Below are 21543 nucleotides of genomic sequence, written 5' to 3'. Positions count from 1 at the left end.
AATTAGCAAGAAGCTGGAACCAGGAGTAGAGCTGGGGCTTGAACCCAAGAACTTTGATATGGGATGCAGGAAATGAGATGCCAAACACCTGCTCCTCTATGCATTTTTAATACAAATAGGAGACTTCAATGCAAACTTGACTCAGAGCATGCAGTTTTGGGACACATCCAGAGAGAGCTCAAAAGTGTCTATTTCCTGCCCTCTGCCCCAAGTGATGCTTTGGTTTAAGAAACTCCAGAGTGAGTGAAAGAGAAGTAGACTCACAATGCTTAATGCAAATGCCCTACATACTAATTAGATGAACTTGGATAGTAACTTAAAATCTCTGAGTTTGTCTCATCGTTTGCACTATAGGCATTAAAAATACTACTTTGTAGAGCTGCTTGTGAGAAGACAATAGAATAATAATTTCAAAAGGTTTCTGTTTGGTACCCAGCCTGTTTTCCAAGGAGTATTCATTGGACTTGAACCCAAGTGAAAGGAAATATTGAAGCAATGGTTTGAGGTCAGGAGGCACAAGACACACTTTGAGGATGGACATAGACAAGGGAGGGTTCTCCAGGAATGATAGGGGAGTTTAGGCCCAACAGCTGGACACCTCTGGACTGTGAGCCTCTCTCAAATCCAGTGGAGATGGCTTGTAAACTTTTTTCATTCAAATATGGAGAAAAGTTGAGATATTTTGCACATGTAACATGATATAATAAAATGGCTATTGGGAGTGTAAATCTGTATGACCTCTATGCAGGACAATTGGGCCACAGCTATCAAAACACTGACTGTATACACCCTTTTATTCAGAAATACCTGAGAATGTATCTGCAGAAATACTAGCACATAAGTACAAGAGTATTCACTCAGGTGAAATAATTTTAAAAAAACAAGGTATTGAGGATGATTAAACTATGGAATGTTTAAATAAATTGTGGCGTAACCCATAAAATGGAAAACAATGCAACTGAGGAAAGTGCCTACGAGCTGATGTGTGATGGCGCTCTAAGATTTACGGTCGATTCAGAAGAGCAGGGAGCAGGGCAGCATGTCTGGCATGTGTAGCAGAAACTGCTACATCACTGCACCTCCTTTCCTTTGTTGCCCTGGCCAGATACGTAGATTGCATTTTCTTGTGTTCAGGTGGCACCGCATAACTGAGTTCTGGCCATTTGAATGTGGACAGAGTAATTTACAAAGGTTCTTTAACAAGTTTGTGGATAGCACAGGTATTGTGGCACAGTGGTTAAGCTGCTCCTTGGGGTGCCCACAACCCATATTCAAGTGCCTGAAATTATGTCCCAACTCTCCTTCTGATCTAGGATCCTCCACATGTGCCTGGGAGGCAGCAAATGACAACTCAAGTGCTTGGGTCCCTGCCACCCACGTGGGAGACCCGAATGGATTTCCTGGCACTTGGCCTCAACATGGCTCAGGCCTGGCTGTTTAAGGGATTTAAGAAATGAACAAGCAGACAGAAGCTCTCTCTCTCTCTCTCTGTTACCATGCTTTTCACATAAATATATGAAACTTTAAAAAAAAAGTTAGCAGTGATTTTTTTTAAGTTCATGAAAAAGTGGAGTTAAAAGATAATCTTACTTTACTACATAATATTTTTGAAATCATGCATGAGTTTCTCACAATATGCATTTTCCAAGAACTTTCTGAAGTGCCCTCATACACCCCTTCCAAATCTGATCCCTAAAAGTTCCCTTGATCTTCCATGCTTCCTGTCCCACTTTCTTCATCCACTCAGGTACAGTATCAGCACAGGTCCCAAGTCCCTCAGTCAAGCAGCACTGTTTCACCTATCTTCTTCTTCTTCTTTTTTTTTTTTACAGGCAGAGTGGACAGTGAGAGAGAGAGAGACAGAGAGAAAGGTCTTCCTTTGCCATTGGTTCACCCTCCAATGGCCGCCACGGCCAGCGCGCTGCAGCTGGCGCACCGCGCTGATCCAATGGCAGGAGCCAGGTGCTTCTCCTGGTCTCCCATGCAGGTGCAGGGCCCAAGGACTTGGGCCATCCTCCACTGCACTCCCTGGCCACAGCAGAGAGCTGGCCTGGAAGAGGGGCAACCAGGACAGAATCCGGAGCCCCAACCGGGACTAGAACTCTGTGTGCTGGCGCCTCAAGGCGGAGGATTAGCCTATTGAGCCACGGCGCCGGCCCCACCTATCTTCTTATCTCTATCCTTTCCATTCCTGTATCTCTCTCTCCATCAGTTATAATATCAGGTAAACTAAAAAGATGATATTGGATGAACTCTTCAAGATTCCAACACATTTTTTAGAGACTTATTTTTTCATCTGAAAGGCAGAAATAGAGAAGGAGGGAGGGAGAGAGAGAGAGATCTTCCATCCACTGTTCACTCCCCAAATGGCCACAACGGCCAGCCTAAAGCCAGGAGCCAGAAGCTTCATCCAAGACTCCCATATGGATGCAAGGGCTCATGTACATGGGTCATCCCAGGCCCATTAGCAGGGAGCTGGAGCAGAAGCGGAGCAGCTGGGACTTGAACCAGCACCCATATAGGGTGCCCATGCTGCAGGTAGATGTTTAACCTTCTACACACCATAGTGCTGGTCCCACAACACACCTTTTTGTATCTTTTGAAGACTGAGACATGTGAATGTATTACTTGGCCAGAATACAAAACTCTTTCTTCTTAGGAAAAAGAAGGTGTATCGTGTGGATTAGTCTGCAAGGACATCAAGACTGGCCTGGATGAAGGGAAGCCACTGTCACCTGCAGGTAGCAGAGGGAGCACAAGGCAATGATAGTGAGAATGAAGGTGACTGGCAGAAAGGACAGAAACAAACCTAGAAGACAGTGATGTATGCAAGAAGAACTTCCATAAAACAAGCAAGGCCCAGGCACATAGCAGAGGTGAAATAAACTACAGAAGATTGCAGTGTGTTTGCATCTAGGATGAGAAACAGAGCAAATGCTTGAGGGGCTGGCTCAGTACTGGTGTGAGAGGTGGAAAAAACCAGAGTATTAAGGCTTGTGCTCACTGAGTCCGAGGTGTCTGAGATACCTGCAAATATCAGGGCTCTTCCAAAAGTTCATGGAAAGTTTGTGGAAATATGCATATTATGAAAAAAATGCATGGATTCTTCTTGCACCAAGATAGACTTATCTTCTAATTTCACTTCCTGTGAACTATGTAAACTGTGAGTGTGCGCATGTGTGTGAGTTTGTGCAGCTGGAACCTGGATAAGACAATCCTTGGCCCACATGGGAAAGACTCTTTAGCTCCTCCAAAGTTGTTCATTTATTTTTTCATTTTTTCATTAATTATTTTTTTAGAAGCAGAGAGACGAGACAGAGCTCCCATTTGCTGGTTCACTCCCCAAATGCCCACAACAGGGCTGTGTTGGCCTGAAACCAGGAGCTAGAAACCCTATCAGGGACTCAATCACTTGAGCCTTTACCTCCTGCCTCCCAGGATCTGCTAATTTAGCAAGAAGCTGGAGTCAGGATCTGGATCCAGGAGGCAAAGTCCTGTGTGGAAGAAAGGATGTGCTGAGTGTCCCTAGGATCACTGGGGAGGGAGCACCCTGGAAAAATGAAGAGGACCAAGGACAGAATGTACAGGAAAAGAAGGCGGCACCACTAGTGAGAGAGACGACCAAAGACGGAGGGACAGTCGGAGAATGAAGTCCAGAGTCAGAGAGCCAGAGGGAGTGAAGTGCAGGAAGGAGCTGCCCACCCTGAGGCAGGGCTGCCAGGCTTAGCAACCTGAGCACAGCACACCCAGTGAAACTGGGACTTCAGGGTAACACGGACTTTCTCAGCACCAACCCTCAGCATTGCATTTGCCCCTGCGTTTGCCGTTACTCATACAGATGTGAAATTTAATTAACATGCAGAGACAGGCAAAAATGCAAAGCCCTGAATGAAGCTGTGTGTTTGCCCTTGGCTGCCAGGCTAGGGAGGATAGGATGCTACTAACCCCACCCAGGTATCAGCTACTAAAGAAGGGAGTGTGAGGACCCAGGAGAAACCCTTAGGATTCCATATTCAGGAAGTGGTTGGGGAATCCTTTCTTATTGGGTCCAACTGAGAAGTGCAGGTGGGTGAATTAAGGATAAAGTGAATACTGAGGACGCAGAAGCCAAGGGCTCCAGGCTCCTTGCTGGGGAGAGGGGTAGGGAGCACTTGCAGGGGCCCGATACATGGCTGTTGCACACAAAGCAGGAATGAGGTTGAGGGGAAATAAAGGGAAAAAGGCCCAATGAGGCCAAGAAGGAGGCAGGGGAGGAGATCAGAACAGAGACAGCAGAAAGGGCACACAGGAATCAATATTTTCAAAAATGGGGAGAAATCTTACTGAGTTATCAGAAATTACTGGAAAACTGATCATAACCCCTAACTATAATAGCTCATTATGGATGTTAATGATTCAATTTTTTTGCATCAAAGTTCATGGAAGGAAAACTAAATTAGAAAGAAATGATTATTGGGGGCCGGTGCTGTGGTACAGCAGGTTAAAGCCCTGGCCTGAAGCACTGGCATCCCATATGGGTGCTGGTTCAAGTCCCGGCTGCTCCTCTTCCCATCCAGCTCTCTGCTATGGCCTGGGAAAGCAGTGGAAGATGGTCCAAGTCCTTGGGCCTCTGCACCCATGTGGGAGACCCAGAGGAAGCTCCTGGCTTCTGGCTTTGGATCGGCACAGCTCTGGCAGTTACGGCCAATTGGGGAGTGAATCAGCAGACAGAAGACCTCTCTCTCTGTCTCTGCCTCTGTCTGTAACTCTGCCTTTCAAATAAATAAAATAAATCTTTAAAAAAAAAAGAAGAAAGAAATGATTATTGAAGAACAAAACAGAAAAAAAAAACTTATTGAGGAATTGTGAGACTATAATACCTCAAAATTGTGATTACCTTTTTAAGTAATTAAAATTCTAGAAGTTATAAACATACTATAACATTAAATATGTAAAAATAACAGATATAAATACTGGTATTTCATTGCAGGTATGCAATGCCTACTAGTGGATAATTTAGATTAAAATATTCATGTAATCCTAAAGATTTAACCTGGTAGCAAGGAGTTCTGGAAAAGAACAGAGAACCTGAGGTCAGAAGACATGGTCCAAATACGAGTTCTGCCATAGATCAGTTCTGACCAAGTCATTAAGACTATCAGAACCTCAGCTGCCACCTCTGAGACATAGAGTGATAACTGTTTGCCCCCTTGGAATCACTGTGAGGTAGAACTGGACGATGCAGTAGGCAAAGCCTTTGGGAACAATTATGTTTTATGGAGAAGGAAATGGATTGCCACTATTACAATTCAGTAAGGGCTAAATTCAGGATCTGTCTTCCTCACTTTCAACCTGATATAGTTACCACTTGCCAATTAATCATCATCATAATTAATAATAAAGAGTACTGATATTTCCAAAAGGCTATTACCATTGCAATGTTTTCTCCATATACAGCATTTTGGTGTTCTCACAACAGCTCTGTGATGTAAGCATTGTGAACACCTCAGTTTTACAGGTGTGGGACCAAAGCTCAGAGTTGTTTGCCTAAAGACACAGCCTCGTGGGTAGCAAGGTCTGGCCTCAAACCTTACCCTTGAACTGCAAGCCCAATGCTTTGTGGATAACAGGAACATAACAAAACTGACAATTTTATATATTTTGGGTGCTTTGTGTGAGTCAGGCACTATTCTAAAGCTGTTCCATGCATTTTCTCATTTGCAATTCACAATGGCCCTACAAAGTGATAAGGAATATCCCATTTAACCAGGGGAGAAACAAAGCTCGGGAAGGTTAACTATCTCACCCATGAACGCATGGTAGATACATGGCATTTTAAGCAAGACACATGGCTTTTGGGACTGGCCTCTTAACCACAATATCCCGTCTGCTACCCAAGGTGGGGTTCAGCTCACCCACTGCACTGCAAGGGCTGAAATACATAAAGGACAGCTAGGTTTTCCTGATAATTGCTCCAGCACAAAATCAGTGGTGGCTACAGTCTCCTCCATTTCACATCAGACTCCTGACACGTGAACTCACCGCCATTGTCCTGTGATACCACGAAGGCTGAACAGAGCAGTTCCAGGCAATGTCTGCTGTCCTGGCCTAGTTACTCACAGCGCGGCTCACTCCCCTCCCCACCTTCACCCTCAGGAGTCCCGGTTTGTAAGACTACCATATCATTCCTATAATAACTGACTACACACTCGGATTGGCTGCTGCTGGCACCTTATGGACCTGGCCTTCATGTGAGCAGGGACAGTGTGTTCCATTCTGAGCCTGACATGGGATCAGCAGAAGAGAACAGATGGGTGTAAATGGGACCTAGTCTCCCATCCCACCAAGAGCTGTTTGTTCCTCAGGCCCCAGGTACCCGGCCCAGTTGAAATCCTGTGCATCAGGAGGGACTGCTTTCCCCCTAGTCTGGCATGGATCTTAACCTTGACCAATCTTTATATTATGGGCCAAGCAAACTATGCCGTCTATCTTCTTTGAGTACACAGGCATCCCAACCTGTCTCTTTCTCTGCCTTACAGTTTGTCTGAGTTTGCCTAATCTGTATCAGGCCTTAGCCGTGGAGCCTGTGCAGCTTCCCCATCACAAGACCTCACCCGGGAGCAACGGCCTGGGGAAGCTGGGTGGGAAGGGCTGAGTCAGCAAGAACCATAGTCACAGCTGGAAGGCTTGAGGGGATGAGGGAGGGAGGAGGGTGCTGAAATCAGCAGAAAGGATTGTTTTAAATGAAGGTGATGCATTTTTTTAAATGGTGCATTCGCCTTAAAAAATGGTGCACTGAAAAACAACACCAAACTTCCTCCACCCTCCACACCTCAGACTCCTTACTGCAAGGGGGAAATCCATGCCCATTAAGGATAGATATTATGGAGAGAGAAAAGGAAAAAAACAGTATCTATAGCATATCTATCATTAAATATATATATTTTTTTCATTTAGTTCTGATAAGCAACCTTCTAAATTAGGGATGACTAATCCTGGTTTTATAGATAACGAAACATATGATCAGAGAAATAAATGAACTCGCCAAAGGTCTCAATGCTGAGAATGGCAGAGATGGAATTTGTTCCTAACCGCAAAGCCTTATGTGCGTCCCTATGTCACCTTAGAGGTAATCAGAGTTTAAGGCGAAGAAGTGAATCTCTAACAGTAGAATTTCAATACAAAAATTATGTGTGGATAGACTTTCCGGGGAGGTGAAAATGAGATGCTTGGGTCTTTTCAGTTTTACTAGACATACAATTAAGCGGCCATATTCACTGTTGTGCTGGTAAACCAACTCTCTGGAGGAAAACAAAAACACAAACAAAACCCACACACCCAGATTGGTAGAATTTGCTGGTGTCCTTGATGTACGTACTCATACTATGGTCCATTTCCAGGTCCCAATGGTTTAGCAACTGGCTTGCAAAATTTCTGCACACTTAGCAAACAGTCAGCTCTCAAGCCTGGGTTCAGCCCACTCTAGCACACTGCTGCTTTGATTTTTCTCCAAGTACCATTCTTGGACAGAAATCTATGGAAGCTTCCCAGCCTGTGGAGGTGGGTGTGTGAGGGGGTGCCCAGGGTGTCTTTCACTGAGGGCCTTGTTGCCGCCTGCTGCCAGGGGTGTGGCTGGCCCCTGCAAGCCTTCTCAAGACTGCAGGGAGCCATCTCACCCGAGATCACATCCCTCTCCAAAGACAGAGCAATTTGGTATTTCAAAGGCCTGGCGGTGGAAACGCCCTGAGGATGACTCGGAGGCCTGTGCTAGCTCAGAGCTTCCCAAAGGTTTAGCCCAAATCACTTGGGTCTACATGAACTCCTCCCTCTGCTTGCCTGGGCTTCTTTCCTCTTCCATTCATAGATATTGATCCCAAAGGCTCTTCACAAACATCCTGTGCAACTGGTGCAATCTCAGGGTCTGCTGCTTCCTGTAAACCTTATATGCTAGGATCAGAAGACAGGTGAAGATCACCCGGCATTGCAGGACACGGACATTCCTGCTCCACATACCAGGGTCTGGGGCAGAACCTAGTAAATCAGTGCCCAGTTAGCCTGGTGATCAGAAACAGGTCTCAGAGTTTTATCTAGGAGACCCCAAACTCAGGACAAGCTTAAGTGGCAACAGGAGAAAGCCCAGTTAAATATCCATCCTTAGGCAGGCATTTGGCATGGAGGTTAAAATGCCTCTTGGTACGCCTGCATCCCATATTGAAGTATCTGGGTATGAGGTCCTGCTCTGCTCCAGATTCTTGCTTCCTGCTAAAATGCAGACCCTGGGAAGCAGCGAGTGATGGTTCAAGAAGTTGAGGCCCTGTACCCATGGGGAGATCTGGATTGAGTTTCTGGCTCCCAGCTTTGGCCTGGCTCACCCCAACTGTTGCAGGCATTTGGGGAATGAACCAGTGAATGGGAACTCTGCCTCTCTCACACTCATAAAAATAAATGTCCAGCCTCCTTAGGCCCAGGATGGACCTAGGCAATGCAGCCAGATGGAACCTTACATAACTACTCACCAGAGAACAGCACTGACAAATGTGTACTCCTGCCTGTTTAATATTTTAGAGGGAGCAAAGCAAACGGAAAAAGAATTGAAAGATCTGTTTTAAGTATTATCTACTTAGGCTTAGCCTAATGGGAAATCTCTGCCTCCTGCTCCTTGTCAGTTTTCTCTCCTGGACTCAGCCTTGCTCTCTCTCCCCCTCCTCCCTTCCTTCCCCTTCTCCCCCCTCTCCTATTCTCTCTCTCCCCTCTTTCTCTCCCTGTCTTGCATGTCTCTCCAACCTTCCTCTATCTGCACCCAATCACCTGCAGATGTAATTTTTAGCAGTTCAGCCCTATGAGTAGTAAGCAGCTATCACACTTCACCCCAAGAGGAAGTCTGTGATAGATAAGTGGGTATAAAATAGCAACCAACTAAGACAGGGCAGAGTTGCAATGGGAGTAGCAAGGGACAAGCAGAGAATGACAGATGCCTGGTTACATTATCAACCCAGAGCATCCACCTTTTGCCAGTCACCCAGGAATACAACATGACCACCAGACACAGTCCTCGCCCTCCTACAGCTCATGTTCTAGTGACAGGCAGTAATCAATATATCATAGATCAAATTATTAACTTACAGCTCAACTAAGATATGGGTGGGGAGAATGATAGGAGTAGTTATGAGAATATGGAATTAGGAGATGAGAATTGAATAGTGGAGCTGGGTAGTGTGGGCTCATTTAGGGAACAGGCATGTGTTTCCACAAAGCTCACAAGCCCCTAAGAACACCTCTGTGTCAGGCCAAGAGCCCATGCCCATGCTAGTGCTCTGAGAGTCGGAATATAGTACATGCCACACAATGAAATTTCAGTCAACAAAGGACCATATCTACAAAGGTGTATACCATGTAGCCTAGGTGTGCAGTAGGCTATCCTGTCTAGGTTGGTGTAAGTATATTCTGTGATGTTTGCATGATGAGATCACTTAACAACACAACATGCTTCAGAGAGCAAATCCCCATTGTTAAGCAATGCATGGCTATATTTAAGATTTCAGAAAAGAGTATTGAGGGAGTGCTCAACAAACAAATGTTCGTAAAATGACCAAATGAGTTTAGAAAATGTGTGCTATTCAATGCATTAAAACCAAGAGGAACTACATAGAAAATATGGATTGAATTTCTAGCTCTTGGTTTCCACCTGACCAGCAATGGCTGTTGTGGGCACTTGGGGAGTAAGCCAGCAGATGGAAGACCTCTCTCTGTCTCTCTGCCTTTCAAATAATATGATAATAAATAAAAACTTTTTTTTAAAAAATGGAACATTTAGAGTCTCTGAGGTCATTGAAGAGGTCAACTTTTTGAAAATTTCAACCAGAGGGAAGAAAAAAGCCAAGACAAATAAATTTTAAGTTTTAGAAAAAGTTAACAACAGCACTCTTAAGTTTAATATGAAAGCAGCAGACTCTGTCCAAATAGCCTCATCCCATTGACTGCCAAGACTGACATTCTCTGGGTGTATCTCGTGCAGTAAGAGCCAAGGCTTTGTCATGGAGAGAAGCACAAATCATGAGCTCTGCTCTCTGCAGAACACAGGACTCACACCCATTCCACACGACTGCATCCTGTGAAGGCTTTTCCAAGCCCCGGATGCTGATTTATTGTCATGGTGCTTGCTTCCTTTCATTGTGCCTAGAAAACTTTTAAAAGTGATTTCTTTCCAACATTTTCCTTATCCTCCCCAAGAGTGTTCCAGTGTTAACTCTACACATTTATCTTATGGCCCAGTGACTGACTCTGGTCAAGCTCTTCTTGTTACAGGGAGAACTCTGCCCCCCGGCCCTTATAACTAGAATAATCAAGGAAAGGAAAAGACTGAAAAATGCAAACATTATTTACAAATAAATACATGAGAATTAAAACTATGAACCACAAGAACCTCAAACTCACTATGGATGGAAAATGTGAAAAAAATAAAGAAACGTAATTTAATGTATGTCTTTGATGCTGGAAAGACAAAGTTAATTAATTTACTTAATGCTGCAAAAAAACAAAACTATTTTAATATAAAATGTCAAATGATCTGTTGTTTCTATAAGGGCTTCCTTAAAATAGCTCTAAAATATACAGCATTATCAACACAATGATATGAACTGTGGTATCCTGTTTGCAGTCTGGCAATTCTCTTTATTGAAACAACAGACAGTACAGATTGCTCAGCAGTGTAACATACTTTAGTATAACTTCCCTTACCAAGTGATAGTGTCACTTGTTACACAGGAAGTGAAGACTTGGCAAAATTTACACTCGGTAGTTTCCTTTGACTATGTACATTATAGTCAACTGATTTATCAGTGATAGGAAGTATAAATTTAACTGTGCTGACAACTTTTTGAAAATTTGCTGGGTCTGCAAGACGGTCCCAGCCAAATGACCTGCTGACCCTTTCAGCTCAATATTGTAAACACATAATGTGCTAAGTCAATGATGAATAAATTAATGATGAGCTAGATTGATTCATTCATTCATTAGTTTTAAAATATACTTGTGATTTTCCCCTACAAACCTGTTCCTTCTCCTAACTTGTAACTTCCTATTTCTGCCCCACCACCCTCCTGAGCACCCACAAGCCCAGTTGGTTAAAACCTTCTGTAGTCTTCCTTCTTCATTTTTCTTGCCTCTGTGGCTTGGTTACCATAAAATTCAGGCTTCATTGGTCTTCTTGCTTTCACTGTCTGCCCCACACATGGCAGTCTTACTGTCCCTTTGCATTTGTCCACATGGCACTCTGCCACTGGCTGCAAAAGGGGAATCACTTATCCTGGCAACCAGGGCCTTCCATAGTCAAGTTCTGCCTTCCTTTTCTAGCCCTCTGTTTTCTTGTTCTGTACTCTAACAAATTGGAAATATTTCCTTTCCTGAAATATTCTTTATCCCTTTTCCCACGTCTGTGTCTTGCTTTTCCCTCTGCCTGGAACACCTCTCACAGCACTACCTTCAGAGGCAAGCATCTGCCCATCTTTGAAGTCTTTCCTTTCACTCTTACAAGAGACAATATTGTCCCCTTCTGAGTACTGGTGGTACCTGACTAGTCTTTTTTCATTTTTTTAAAATATGTGTCCATTTATTTGAAAGTCAAATTTACAGAGAGACAGAGAGAATAATATATCCACTGGTTCATTCCCCAAATAGCCACAATAGCCAGGTTTGGGTCAGGATGAAGCCAGGAGCTTCTTCTTCCAGGTCTCCCAAGCGTGTGCAGGGGCCCAAGCACTTGGGCCATCTTCCACTGTCTTTCCCAGGCCATTAGCAGGGAGCCAGATAGGAAATGGAGCAGCTGGGACATAAACCGTTACCCATATGGGATGGTGGCATTGCAGGTAATAGCTTTACACACTACACCACAACTCCAGCCCCAACCCACTCCTTTGATTCTTATATTTTATTGTCATGAATTCATTTATTCATATGTTGTATTTTTCTCTGATTTACTAGTAAACTCTTTTAGACCATGTATTATTTCAGAATTGAAATTAGTAGGTCTCAGTTCATATGTGCCGAAAGAATAAAAAAGTGACAAAGTTCTTTTTATCATCTGCTCTTGAAAAGCAAGTTTTGAACTTCCTATTGATAGGAAATTCATAAATTATTAGTAGATATTTTTGTGTTCCTAAATATTAGTTATAGAACAAATCAATGTCAAAGCTACCATGTAATAAGATATAGGCCCCAAAAGGTTAAAAATAGTTAAGGAAGGGCCCAGTGTTTGTGGCACAGTGGGTTAAGCTGCTGACTGCAATGCTGCCATCCCATCTGCATGCAGGTTTGAGCCCCAATTGCTTTGCTTCTGATCCAGCTCCCTGCTAATGTGCCTGGGAAAGCAGCAGAAGATGGCCCAAATGCTTGGGCCAGCACCCACATGGGAGACCTGCAGGAATCTCCTGGCTCCAGCCTGGCCCAGCACTGGCTGTTGTAGCCATTTGAGATGTGAACCAGCAGATGGAAGATCTCTCTCTGTCTCTTTCCCTCTCTCTGTAACTTTGCCTTTCAAATAAACAAAGCATTACATTAAAATTTTTTTAAAACTAATTAAGAATATCTTATATCCACAGAATGACCTGATAAATAGTGGTAAGAAACATTGACTAGGTAGACACAGAGCAACACAGTCTATTTTACCCTCTCAGAAATTTGTTTCAAGTTCATCATCTGCTCATAATGTGTATAGGTATACTGTTCAGCAATCTTTATGTGAAAATATTTTTCTCTTTTCTACACTCTTATCTGTGTTGAGTGTGAACAAAACAACCTGCATATGGTATTTCCTGAAATGTCATTTATTTACATGTGGCATAAAAACACAGTGCATGGCTGCTCATCTGGATGCAAAGAAGTCTCATATTTTCCAGTTTCATGCCTCTTTATTGGAAGGAAATCATGGCACCATCAGGCCTGTTTCTCAGCACCTAACCGTGTCAGCGATACATGTGCACTTATGAGATCTCCCAAGAGGATGTGACACAGCACAGCTTCCAGCCTTGCCAAATCTTGAGGTCAGGAGTTTCATCCAAACCTCTAAGCTACATTCTTCTAAATGAGAGGATATCTCATTTTCTTTTTATTTTTTTTTTATTTACTTTTTTTTTTAATTTTTTTTGGTCAGGCAGAGTTAGACAGTGAGAGAGAGAGAGACAGAGAGAGAGTTATAGACAGTGAGAGAGAGACAGAGAGAAAGGTCTTCCTTCCATTGGTTCACTCCCCTAATGGCCGCCACGGCTAGTGCCACGCCAATCCGAAGCCAGGAGTCGGGTGCTTCCTCCCGGTCTCCCACGCAGGTGCAGGGACCCAAGCACTTGTGCCGTCCTCCACTGCCCTCCTGGGCCACAGCAGAGAGCTGGACTGGAAGAGGAGCAACCAGGACTAGTACCCGGCACCCCAACCAGGACTAGAACCCGGTGTGCCGGCGCCGCAGGCAGAGGATTAGCCAAGTGAGCCGTGGCACGGGCCAAGGATATCTCATTTCCAAATCCTGTAATTGTGGAACCAAAGGTCAAATACTCCTTACATGTACCACAAAGGCACAGTGAGGCTGAACTGTGGCTTCTGCACCTCCACTGAGCAGGATCTCTTTCTGAACTCTGATCATTCTGTGCTCTCCCCAACACACGTCTCCTGATGCCTCTCTAACTGTGAAATACTCAGCACTTCAGCCTCAGGTGCCCTGTCCTCCTCTGTCCACTGGGCCTCCCAGAGAGCCTGTCCAGTAATGTGGGGTACAACAAGCCCTCAGGACCCAGGGTTAGGTGCTGTAAGTCCCAGTTCTGCCTGTGCCCTGACCAGAAGTACCCTGAAACCACCACATAATCTCGCTGTATATTAATTTATTATCTGTTTATACACAGCTAAATTTTAGAGCAACTTAGGTTTCTTCAAGTGTTACGCATCTAGGAGACTACAATTCCACCAGCTTCATGATGATTTTAAAATGTTGTGAACTTCTCCAGCAGAATGAGGTCTGTCAAGCGCTCCGATTCATTCACTTATCCGTGCATTTGTTCACTGTTTATTTAGCCACTATTAGGCTTGAGCACCACAGCAGGCTTTGGGGATACTTTAGTTCATCAAAGAGGCATGGTCTCTGCCTTTGTGATAGTTACAGCCCAGTGGGCAATTAACAACATAAGCAAGAATCCAGCAAATGCATACATAATTTCAGATGGTCCTATGGACTGTAATGAGAGAGACACGGAATACAGAGAACGGTGCCAGGAACGGCGGGGGCTAGCCCTCTCTGAAGAGACAGCATTTCAAGCCAAGATCTTAGGAAGGAAGGAACCCATTATTCAAAGGCAAGAAGAATGACATGTGCAGAGGTCCTGAGGAAAGCTCTGGTGTGTTGAAGGAACAAACGAAAAGCAGCAGGCAGACTTGCAGCAGCAGGGGCCATAGAAAAGAAACCTAAGTGGCATCTCTCGTTCAGCACCATGTTCACCTTAATGCTACGTAGAATGTGGGTCGGTGGAAACTGCCCATTAAAAACAGGTTGGTGATCTAAAATCCCAAAACTGAGGCTATCCCCTAAGCCAATCCAATCAAAAACTGCAGAGCAGAACATGAAAATCGGGATTTTTTTTTGAAGCTTCTAAATGATTCCGAAGTACAGACAGCCTGGGACCCACTGACTTGAATCGATTTTAGTGTGAATGGTTCTATTTTTTCTTATCTAAAAATTACAGGATTCAACTGAATGGGGCCAGATCTCTTTTTGTCTCCAAATCAGGTGGTTTCAGCCTGCAGATCCGGGTCATTTTCACTCACCCCTTCCTCAGCCCTTCTTTCCCTCACTATGTCCTGTGACTCCCATATTCTTCCAGTCAGGTCTGAAATGCTGGGCTCTCAGACACTTCTCACTGCTCTGATCAGTCCAGCTGGCTCTGTTGACCCAAAGCAGAGGATGAAGCTCTCCTCCCTGGGAACCCAGAGAGGTACACATCGTAGTCTCACCCTCCTATCCCTCCAACCCTAATGACTTCCAAACTGCATCCACCCTCAAGGCCCTTCTCATTGCATCTTCAGGAAGCCTCCTGGACAAGCTCAAGTATTTGTGACAACTACTCTGTTGTTTTTTTTGTTTTTTTTTTTTTTTTGACAGGCAGAGTGGATAGTGAGAGAGAGAGACAGAGAGAAAGGTCTTCCTTTTTGCAGTTGGTTCACCCTCCAATGGCTGCTGCGGCCGACTCATCGCACTGATCCGAAGCCAGGAGCCAGGTGCTTCTCCTGGTCTCCCATGCGGGTGCAGGGCCCAAGGACTCGAGCCATTGTCCACTGCCTTCCCGGGCCATAGCAGAGAGCTGGCCTGGAAGAGGGGCCACCGGGATAGAATCCGGCGCCCCAACCGGGGCTAGAACCTGGTGTGCCGGCGCCACAAGGCGGAGGATTAGCCTGTTAAGCCACGGCACCGGCCAACAACTACTCTGTAGAGTTTTATCGCTCTCAGCATCCATGTGATGCAACTCAGAATTGAACTATATACTATGCATTGGTTTTATCTCCCCAAATTGATGTTAAATAAGTGCATAAAACAGATGCACATTTTACTAATCCTTAGCATGTATGATGCATTGCAACATTACCTAGCGGCAGCAATGGCAGCACTAGTGCAGTGGCAATGGCAGTGGTAGTAGGGCAGTGATGACAATGCGGGGCAAAGGTCCCACGTCAGCCAGGCACTTCATAAACATCACCTCACTTGAACACTAAAACAGTTCTACAAAATAGGTTTTAATCTTTCCATATACAAAAAAAGAAAGTCTGGAATCAGGAAGCTTAAGGAACTTACTAGGACATGACATATCTCTCTGATCCCAAAAGCTTTTTTCATTTTAAGATTTATTTATTTATTTGAAAGTCAGAGGTACAGAAGAGAGAGAGAGAGAGAGAGAGAGAGAGAGAGAGGGGGTCTTCCATCTGATGGTTCACTCCTCAACTGGCCTCAATGGCAAAAGCTGTGCCAATCTGAAGCCAGGAGCCAGGAGTTTCTTCCAGATCTCTCACATAGGTACAGGGGCCCAAGAACTTGGGTCATTTTCTACTGCTTTCCCAGGCCATGACAGAGAGCTGGATCAGAAGTGGAGCAGCCGGGACTCGAACCCATGCCCCTATGGGAAGTCAGCACTGCAGGCAGTGGCTTTACCCGCTATGCCACAGCACAGGCCCCTCAAGGCTCTTTTTAAACCATGACTTCGTGCCACCTTCTTATAAATCTTCCAATGGATAGACCCTTCTTTGGAATCCCTTTGCAGCTAACATGAATGATTCATATGAATAACGGCATGCAACAGAGAATTCCCCATAAGAAAGGCGATGGTCTGTCCACTTTTGCAGACCACCTAGGGTCCCCCAACAGGGATGATAAGCACCAAACATGCAGCAAGACATTCTCCAGCCATTTACAGACAAGCTCCTTTCCCTCCCCCTAAAGTCATCGAATACAGTACATGCTTCAGAAGCTGCCCCCTTCCTCTACCAGCAATGAGGGGATGACTTGCTCTAGCTGCTGTGTCACCTTCAACAACCCTGGATGTTTGAAGCAACAAATGCTGATTATGACTCAGTGAGTCACATGACTTAGAAGTTTATCTCAACGTATCTCAGCCATTTGAGGTCAATTAAAAAATTTGTGTGCAAAACTCATAAGCCTCCCACTAAAAAAATCTAGGGCCCCAGCAACTTATTTTTCTAGAACATCTTAATTTTTCAAAAGCAAATACTTGATTATGGCTGATGATGAAAGAATCAATGTACCTATATAGATATTGCTAAAATGAGTACATATTGATACAATAGATATTGATATATATGATCTATATATCTTATATATATATATGAATCAATATATCAATATATCTATAATACAATAAAATTTCTGATCAGGCAATTATAAGCCACCCTATTAAAGAACACAATTTCTACAGCAACACGAATAATAACCTTCAGGGGTCAACATTTTTTAAGAGAATACTGTGTAGAAGTGCAAATAAAAATGGTTAGGAAAGTAAGGAGAGAAATAATTCACCTATGACCAGGTACTAACCAAAGGAAAAACAACAGTGTATTTTCATTAAAATCCTTACGTTACTGACAAGGTCACTTAAAAATTTATTTATTTCACAATGCATAACCTATTATTTACATGAACAAAAAGAACCACATGGGAGAGATAATACAAAACAGAAGGCCTCACAGAGTTGGTCCTCTGTATATAAAGTCATACTAAAAATGATCCATAATGAAGAAGGAGATGGGAGAGGGAATGCGAGGTGAGACGGGAGCAGAGTGGGGGACATGGGGGGAAAGGACCCCTGTATTCCTAAAGTTGTATCTATGTAAAAATGCATTCATTAAATAAAAAAATAATAAAACAATATTGTTGGGGCCAGTGCTGTGGCATAGCGGGTAAAGCTGCTGCCTGTAGTGCCAGCATCTCATATGGGTGTCGTCAGTTCAAGTCCCAGCTGCTCCACTTCTGATCCAGCTCTCTGCTATGGCCTGGGAAAGCAGTAGAAAATGACCCAAGTCCTTGGGCCCCTGTACCTGTGTGAGAGACCCTGAAAAAGCTCCTGGTTCCTGGCTTCATATTGGCCCAGCTCGGGCTGTTGCAGCCATCTGGGGAGTGAACCAGCAGATGGAAGATCTGTCTCTCTCTCTGTCTCTCCTTCTTTCTCTGTGTACCTCTGACTTTCAAATGAATAAATAAATCTTTTAAAAAAAAACCCACAATATTGTTTAATTTGTTTTTTGTGTGCTTCAACTCACTTTTCTAAAGAAGCCTTATGTAGGCTAACATTATAATCTGCTTGACTTTCCTGAGCCCTTACTAAGTGCTCAGAGGACGTCAATCTGGAAATGTGCTACTGGAAGATAATGTGAAAGAAATTACAAAAAGCACACATCTAAAATAAGGAACAGTGGCAGACCAAGTATCTCTCCTCCTGGCCTGTGCCTCTCAAAATGAAAAAAAGAAAAAAAAATGACAAGGAAACTCAATCCATAAAGGACAAAAGTAATAAAATACACTTTACAATATCTGAAAGTCCTCAGCTCTGACCCAAAAATATATGAAATAAAATCTTGGTTCTTAGTACAAACTTAGATTTTTACACAGAAATTCACAGCTAGCAGCTGATCTAGGACACATAGGTGCCACAAGAGGGAACCTCACCTGATTGCTGACCCAGAGTCATGATCAAGAGTAGAAGGAAATTTTCCTTCTATTGACTGAAGCTATTCACAAATTTGTGGTAATAAACCCAGTTTTTAAAAGGTGAGTCATTGGGGGCTGGCACTTTGGCATAATGGGTAAAGCTGCCACCTGCAGTGCCTGCATCCCATATGGGTGCTGGTTCAAGTCCTTGCTGCTCCACTTCTGATCCAGCTCTCTGCTAAGGCCTGAAAAAGCAATGGAAGTTGGCCCAAGACTTTGGGCCCCTGCACCTGTGTGGGAGACCTGGAAGAAGCTCCTGGCTCCTGGCTTCGGATTGGCCCAGCTCTGGCCATTGTTGCCATCTCGGGAATGAACCAGAGGATCAAAGATATCTCTCTCTCTCTGCTTCTGCCTCTCTCTAACTCTGCCTTTCAAATAAAATAAATAAATATCTTTTTAAAAAAGTGAGTCATTTTATTTCACAATTTTTCTTTTTCTTTTCTTTTTTTAATTAATTAATTTATTTATTTTTAATTTTTTTTTGACAGGCAGAGTGGACAGTGAGAGAGAGGGACAGAGAGAAAGATCTTCCTTTGTCATTGGTTCACCCTCCAATGGCTGCCGCGACCAGTGCACTGTGGCCGGCTCATCACGCTGATCTGAAGCCAGGAGCCAGGTGCTTCTCCTGGTCTCCCATGGGGTGCAGGGCCCAAGCACTTGGGCCATCCTCCACTGCACTCCCGGGCCACAGCAGACAGCTGGCCTGGAAGAGGGGCAACCGGGACAGAATCCGGTGCCCCGACCGGGACTAGAACTCGGTATGCTGGTGCTGCAGATGGAGGATTAGCCTATTGAGTCGTGGCGCTGGCCACAATTTTTCTTTTTCAATCCAAGAATCTCTAACTACACTCAAGGAGACGAGACGTCTTGAGACTGAATGTGTGTCAGCGTATTTCTAAGCAGCAAAGTGACCAATGTTTTACATTGGCAGCCAAAAGTCAGTCATTCTAAATCAAGGTTTGCAAATGAAAACAGTTTCATTTCTCTCCATTTTCCATTTAGTGCAAAGGTGATTTAAAATAAGTAAATAGCTGGCAATATATATAATGGCAATATATAATGGCACTTAAAATACACATGTAAAAAATTGAATCAGGTTATCAAGAAAGGCAAAATTGCTGAATTTTATTTTTACTTAATATAATGGGATTTTAAAACACCTATAATATAAATCTTTCTTTCCCAACTTCCAGGAAAACACACTGATAACAGAGCTTATAATAAGAGCATAACACAAGGTACTGACCCCTTTGTCAACCAAGTGGCCCCAACAGTGTAGTGCTGAAAAGGACATAGATAGATGTGTGAATGCAGAACATTATAGATGCTCACATACGATGCAATTATTCATACTGAAAACAATCATATATGATAAGGTAGGATCCTTACCTTTTCAAGTATAGCATTGCCTTGGTGAGGATTGACGTTGTGCTGGCTGATTTCTCTCTTGTATTTATATTCATAAACTTTCTCGGTGATGTTAACCAGAAGAGTTGAAGGACTGAAGGTCAGTTTTCCACAGTCATAGACCGTTCCACTTTCAATATCAGTTGGTGCTGTAGCATATCGTAAAATCAATCCCATTATGAGGCCTACAATAAAGAATAAATAACGGTAGTGGAGGAAGACGATCTTAAGTGTTCATTACTAGAAGCTTTTAAATACGATCACCCTGCAGTTTTGGTGGAGAGTTAGTTCCATAGGTACTAATGTCCTCCGAAACTCCAGTTCCCTGAATAAAACAGTAGACTATTTGACATAACCTACTCACATCCTCCCACATACTTTAAATTATCTCTAGATTACTTATAATAACTAATACAATGTAAATGCTATACAAATAGTTGTTATACTACAGTGTTTGGGAATAATGACTAAAAAACTGCACAGGTTCAGTACAGATGTAATTTCTTTTAAAATAATTATTTTATTTATTTTATTTGGAAAGGCAGAATGATAGAAAGAGGGAGAGGTGGGAGGGGGAGGGACAGAGAGAGAGTGAGAGAGAGAGAGAGAGAGAGAGAGAATCTTCCACTTACTGGTTCACTCCCCTTTTGGCCACAAAGGCTGGGATTGAGCCATGCTGAAGCCATGATCCCAGAACTCCAGCTTGTCTCCCACATGGGTCGCATGGGCACAAGCACTTGGGCCATCTTCTGCTGTCTTCCTAGGCATATTAGCCAGGGGCTAGATAGGAAGTAGAGCAGCCAGGACTGGAACCGGTGCTCCGATTTGGAATACTGCTGTGACAAGTAGTGGCTTAACCTGCTGTGCAACAACGCTGGTACTATGGATGGATTTTTTTTTTTTTTTTGACAGGCAGAGTTAGACAGTGAGAGAGAGAGAGAGACAGAGAGAAAGCTCTTCCTTCCATTGGTTCACTCCCCAAATGGCTATTATGGCCTGCGCGCTGCGCCGATGCAAAGCCAGGAACCAGGTGCTTCCTCCTGGTCTCCCATGCGGGTGCAAGGCCCAAGCACTTGGGCCGTCCTCCACTGCCTTCCTGGGCCACAGAAGAAAGCTGGACTGGGAAAGGAGCAACCAGGACAGAATCTGGCGCCCCAACTGGGGCTAGAACCCGGGGTGCTGCCACCGCGGGCGGAGGACTAGCCAAGGGAGCCACGGCGCCAGCCCTGGAAGGAAATTTTTTTAAAATAATTTTGATCTAAGGTTGATTGGATCTGCAGATGCTCAGCCCACAGATATGCAGGGCTGACATCATGATTCAGAAACTTCAGAAATGACATAAGGATGGGTAGGACCATTGCCTGGTTTAAACATTACTGACTTTTCAGTAGATATCTGTTCAATATCATGTACTGTTCAAATACTGGGAGTGGATGATATTGCTTCAGTACTCAGCACACACTTCTATGTTTTCTTCCTAATGGACTCACATGTTTTGGAGAGAAGAGATACCTGCCTCCTCTATCTTGCCAAACATTTCAAAAAACCCTTTGTTCTGTTATAGATTTGGAGTAACTATACCAGTCAGGAGACTGGGATCCCCTAAGAATGCTCTGGTCCACAGATTGGTACATATAAATTTGGCTCCTTTGGACTAAGAGAAAATGTTTATAATTCCATGATTCGGGAGAAAAGCAGTTCTTGCTCTCGCCCTCAGGACATGACTAATGTAAATTATTATTATTATTATTATTATTATATTATTATTATTATTTCTGGCAGTGACAGTATCTTGTGACCATGAGGGGATCCAGTCCCTGAACACGGTCAGTCCACAGTCGTCCTACTGAGCATGGTAGCAACAATATACAGAAAGCACTGGATCCCAAATGACATCACTGAGCCCCTGG

The 21543-nt window shown here is 43.9% G+C and overlaps 1 protein-coding gene across 1 annotated transcript in view; it reads right to left on the bottom strand.

Annotated features, from left to right (window-relative positions):
- Positions 1 to 21543, bottom strand: part of SLC9A9 (solute carrier family 9 member A9) — a 625461-nt gene that overhangs the window by 589397 nt on the left and 14521 nt on the right. Inside the window, exon 2 of the mRNA XM_062213558.1 lies at positions 19616 to 19818. Coding sequence (XP_062069542.1) covers positions 19616 to 19818 — 203 coding nt within the window. The remainder of the gene's footprint in view (positions 1 to 19615; positions 19819 to 21543) is intronic.

The sequence above is a fragment of the Lepus europaeus genome, chromosome 2, assembly GCF_033115175.1.
Source record: "Lepus europaeus isolate LE1 chromosome 2, mLepTim1.pri, whole genome shotgun sequence".
Classification (NCBI taxonomy): Eukaryota; Metazoa; Chordata; class Mammalia; order Lagomorpha; family Leporidae; genus Lepus; species Lepus europaeus.
This window is presented reverse-complemented; position numbering and strand designations above follow the sequence as displayed.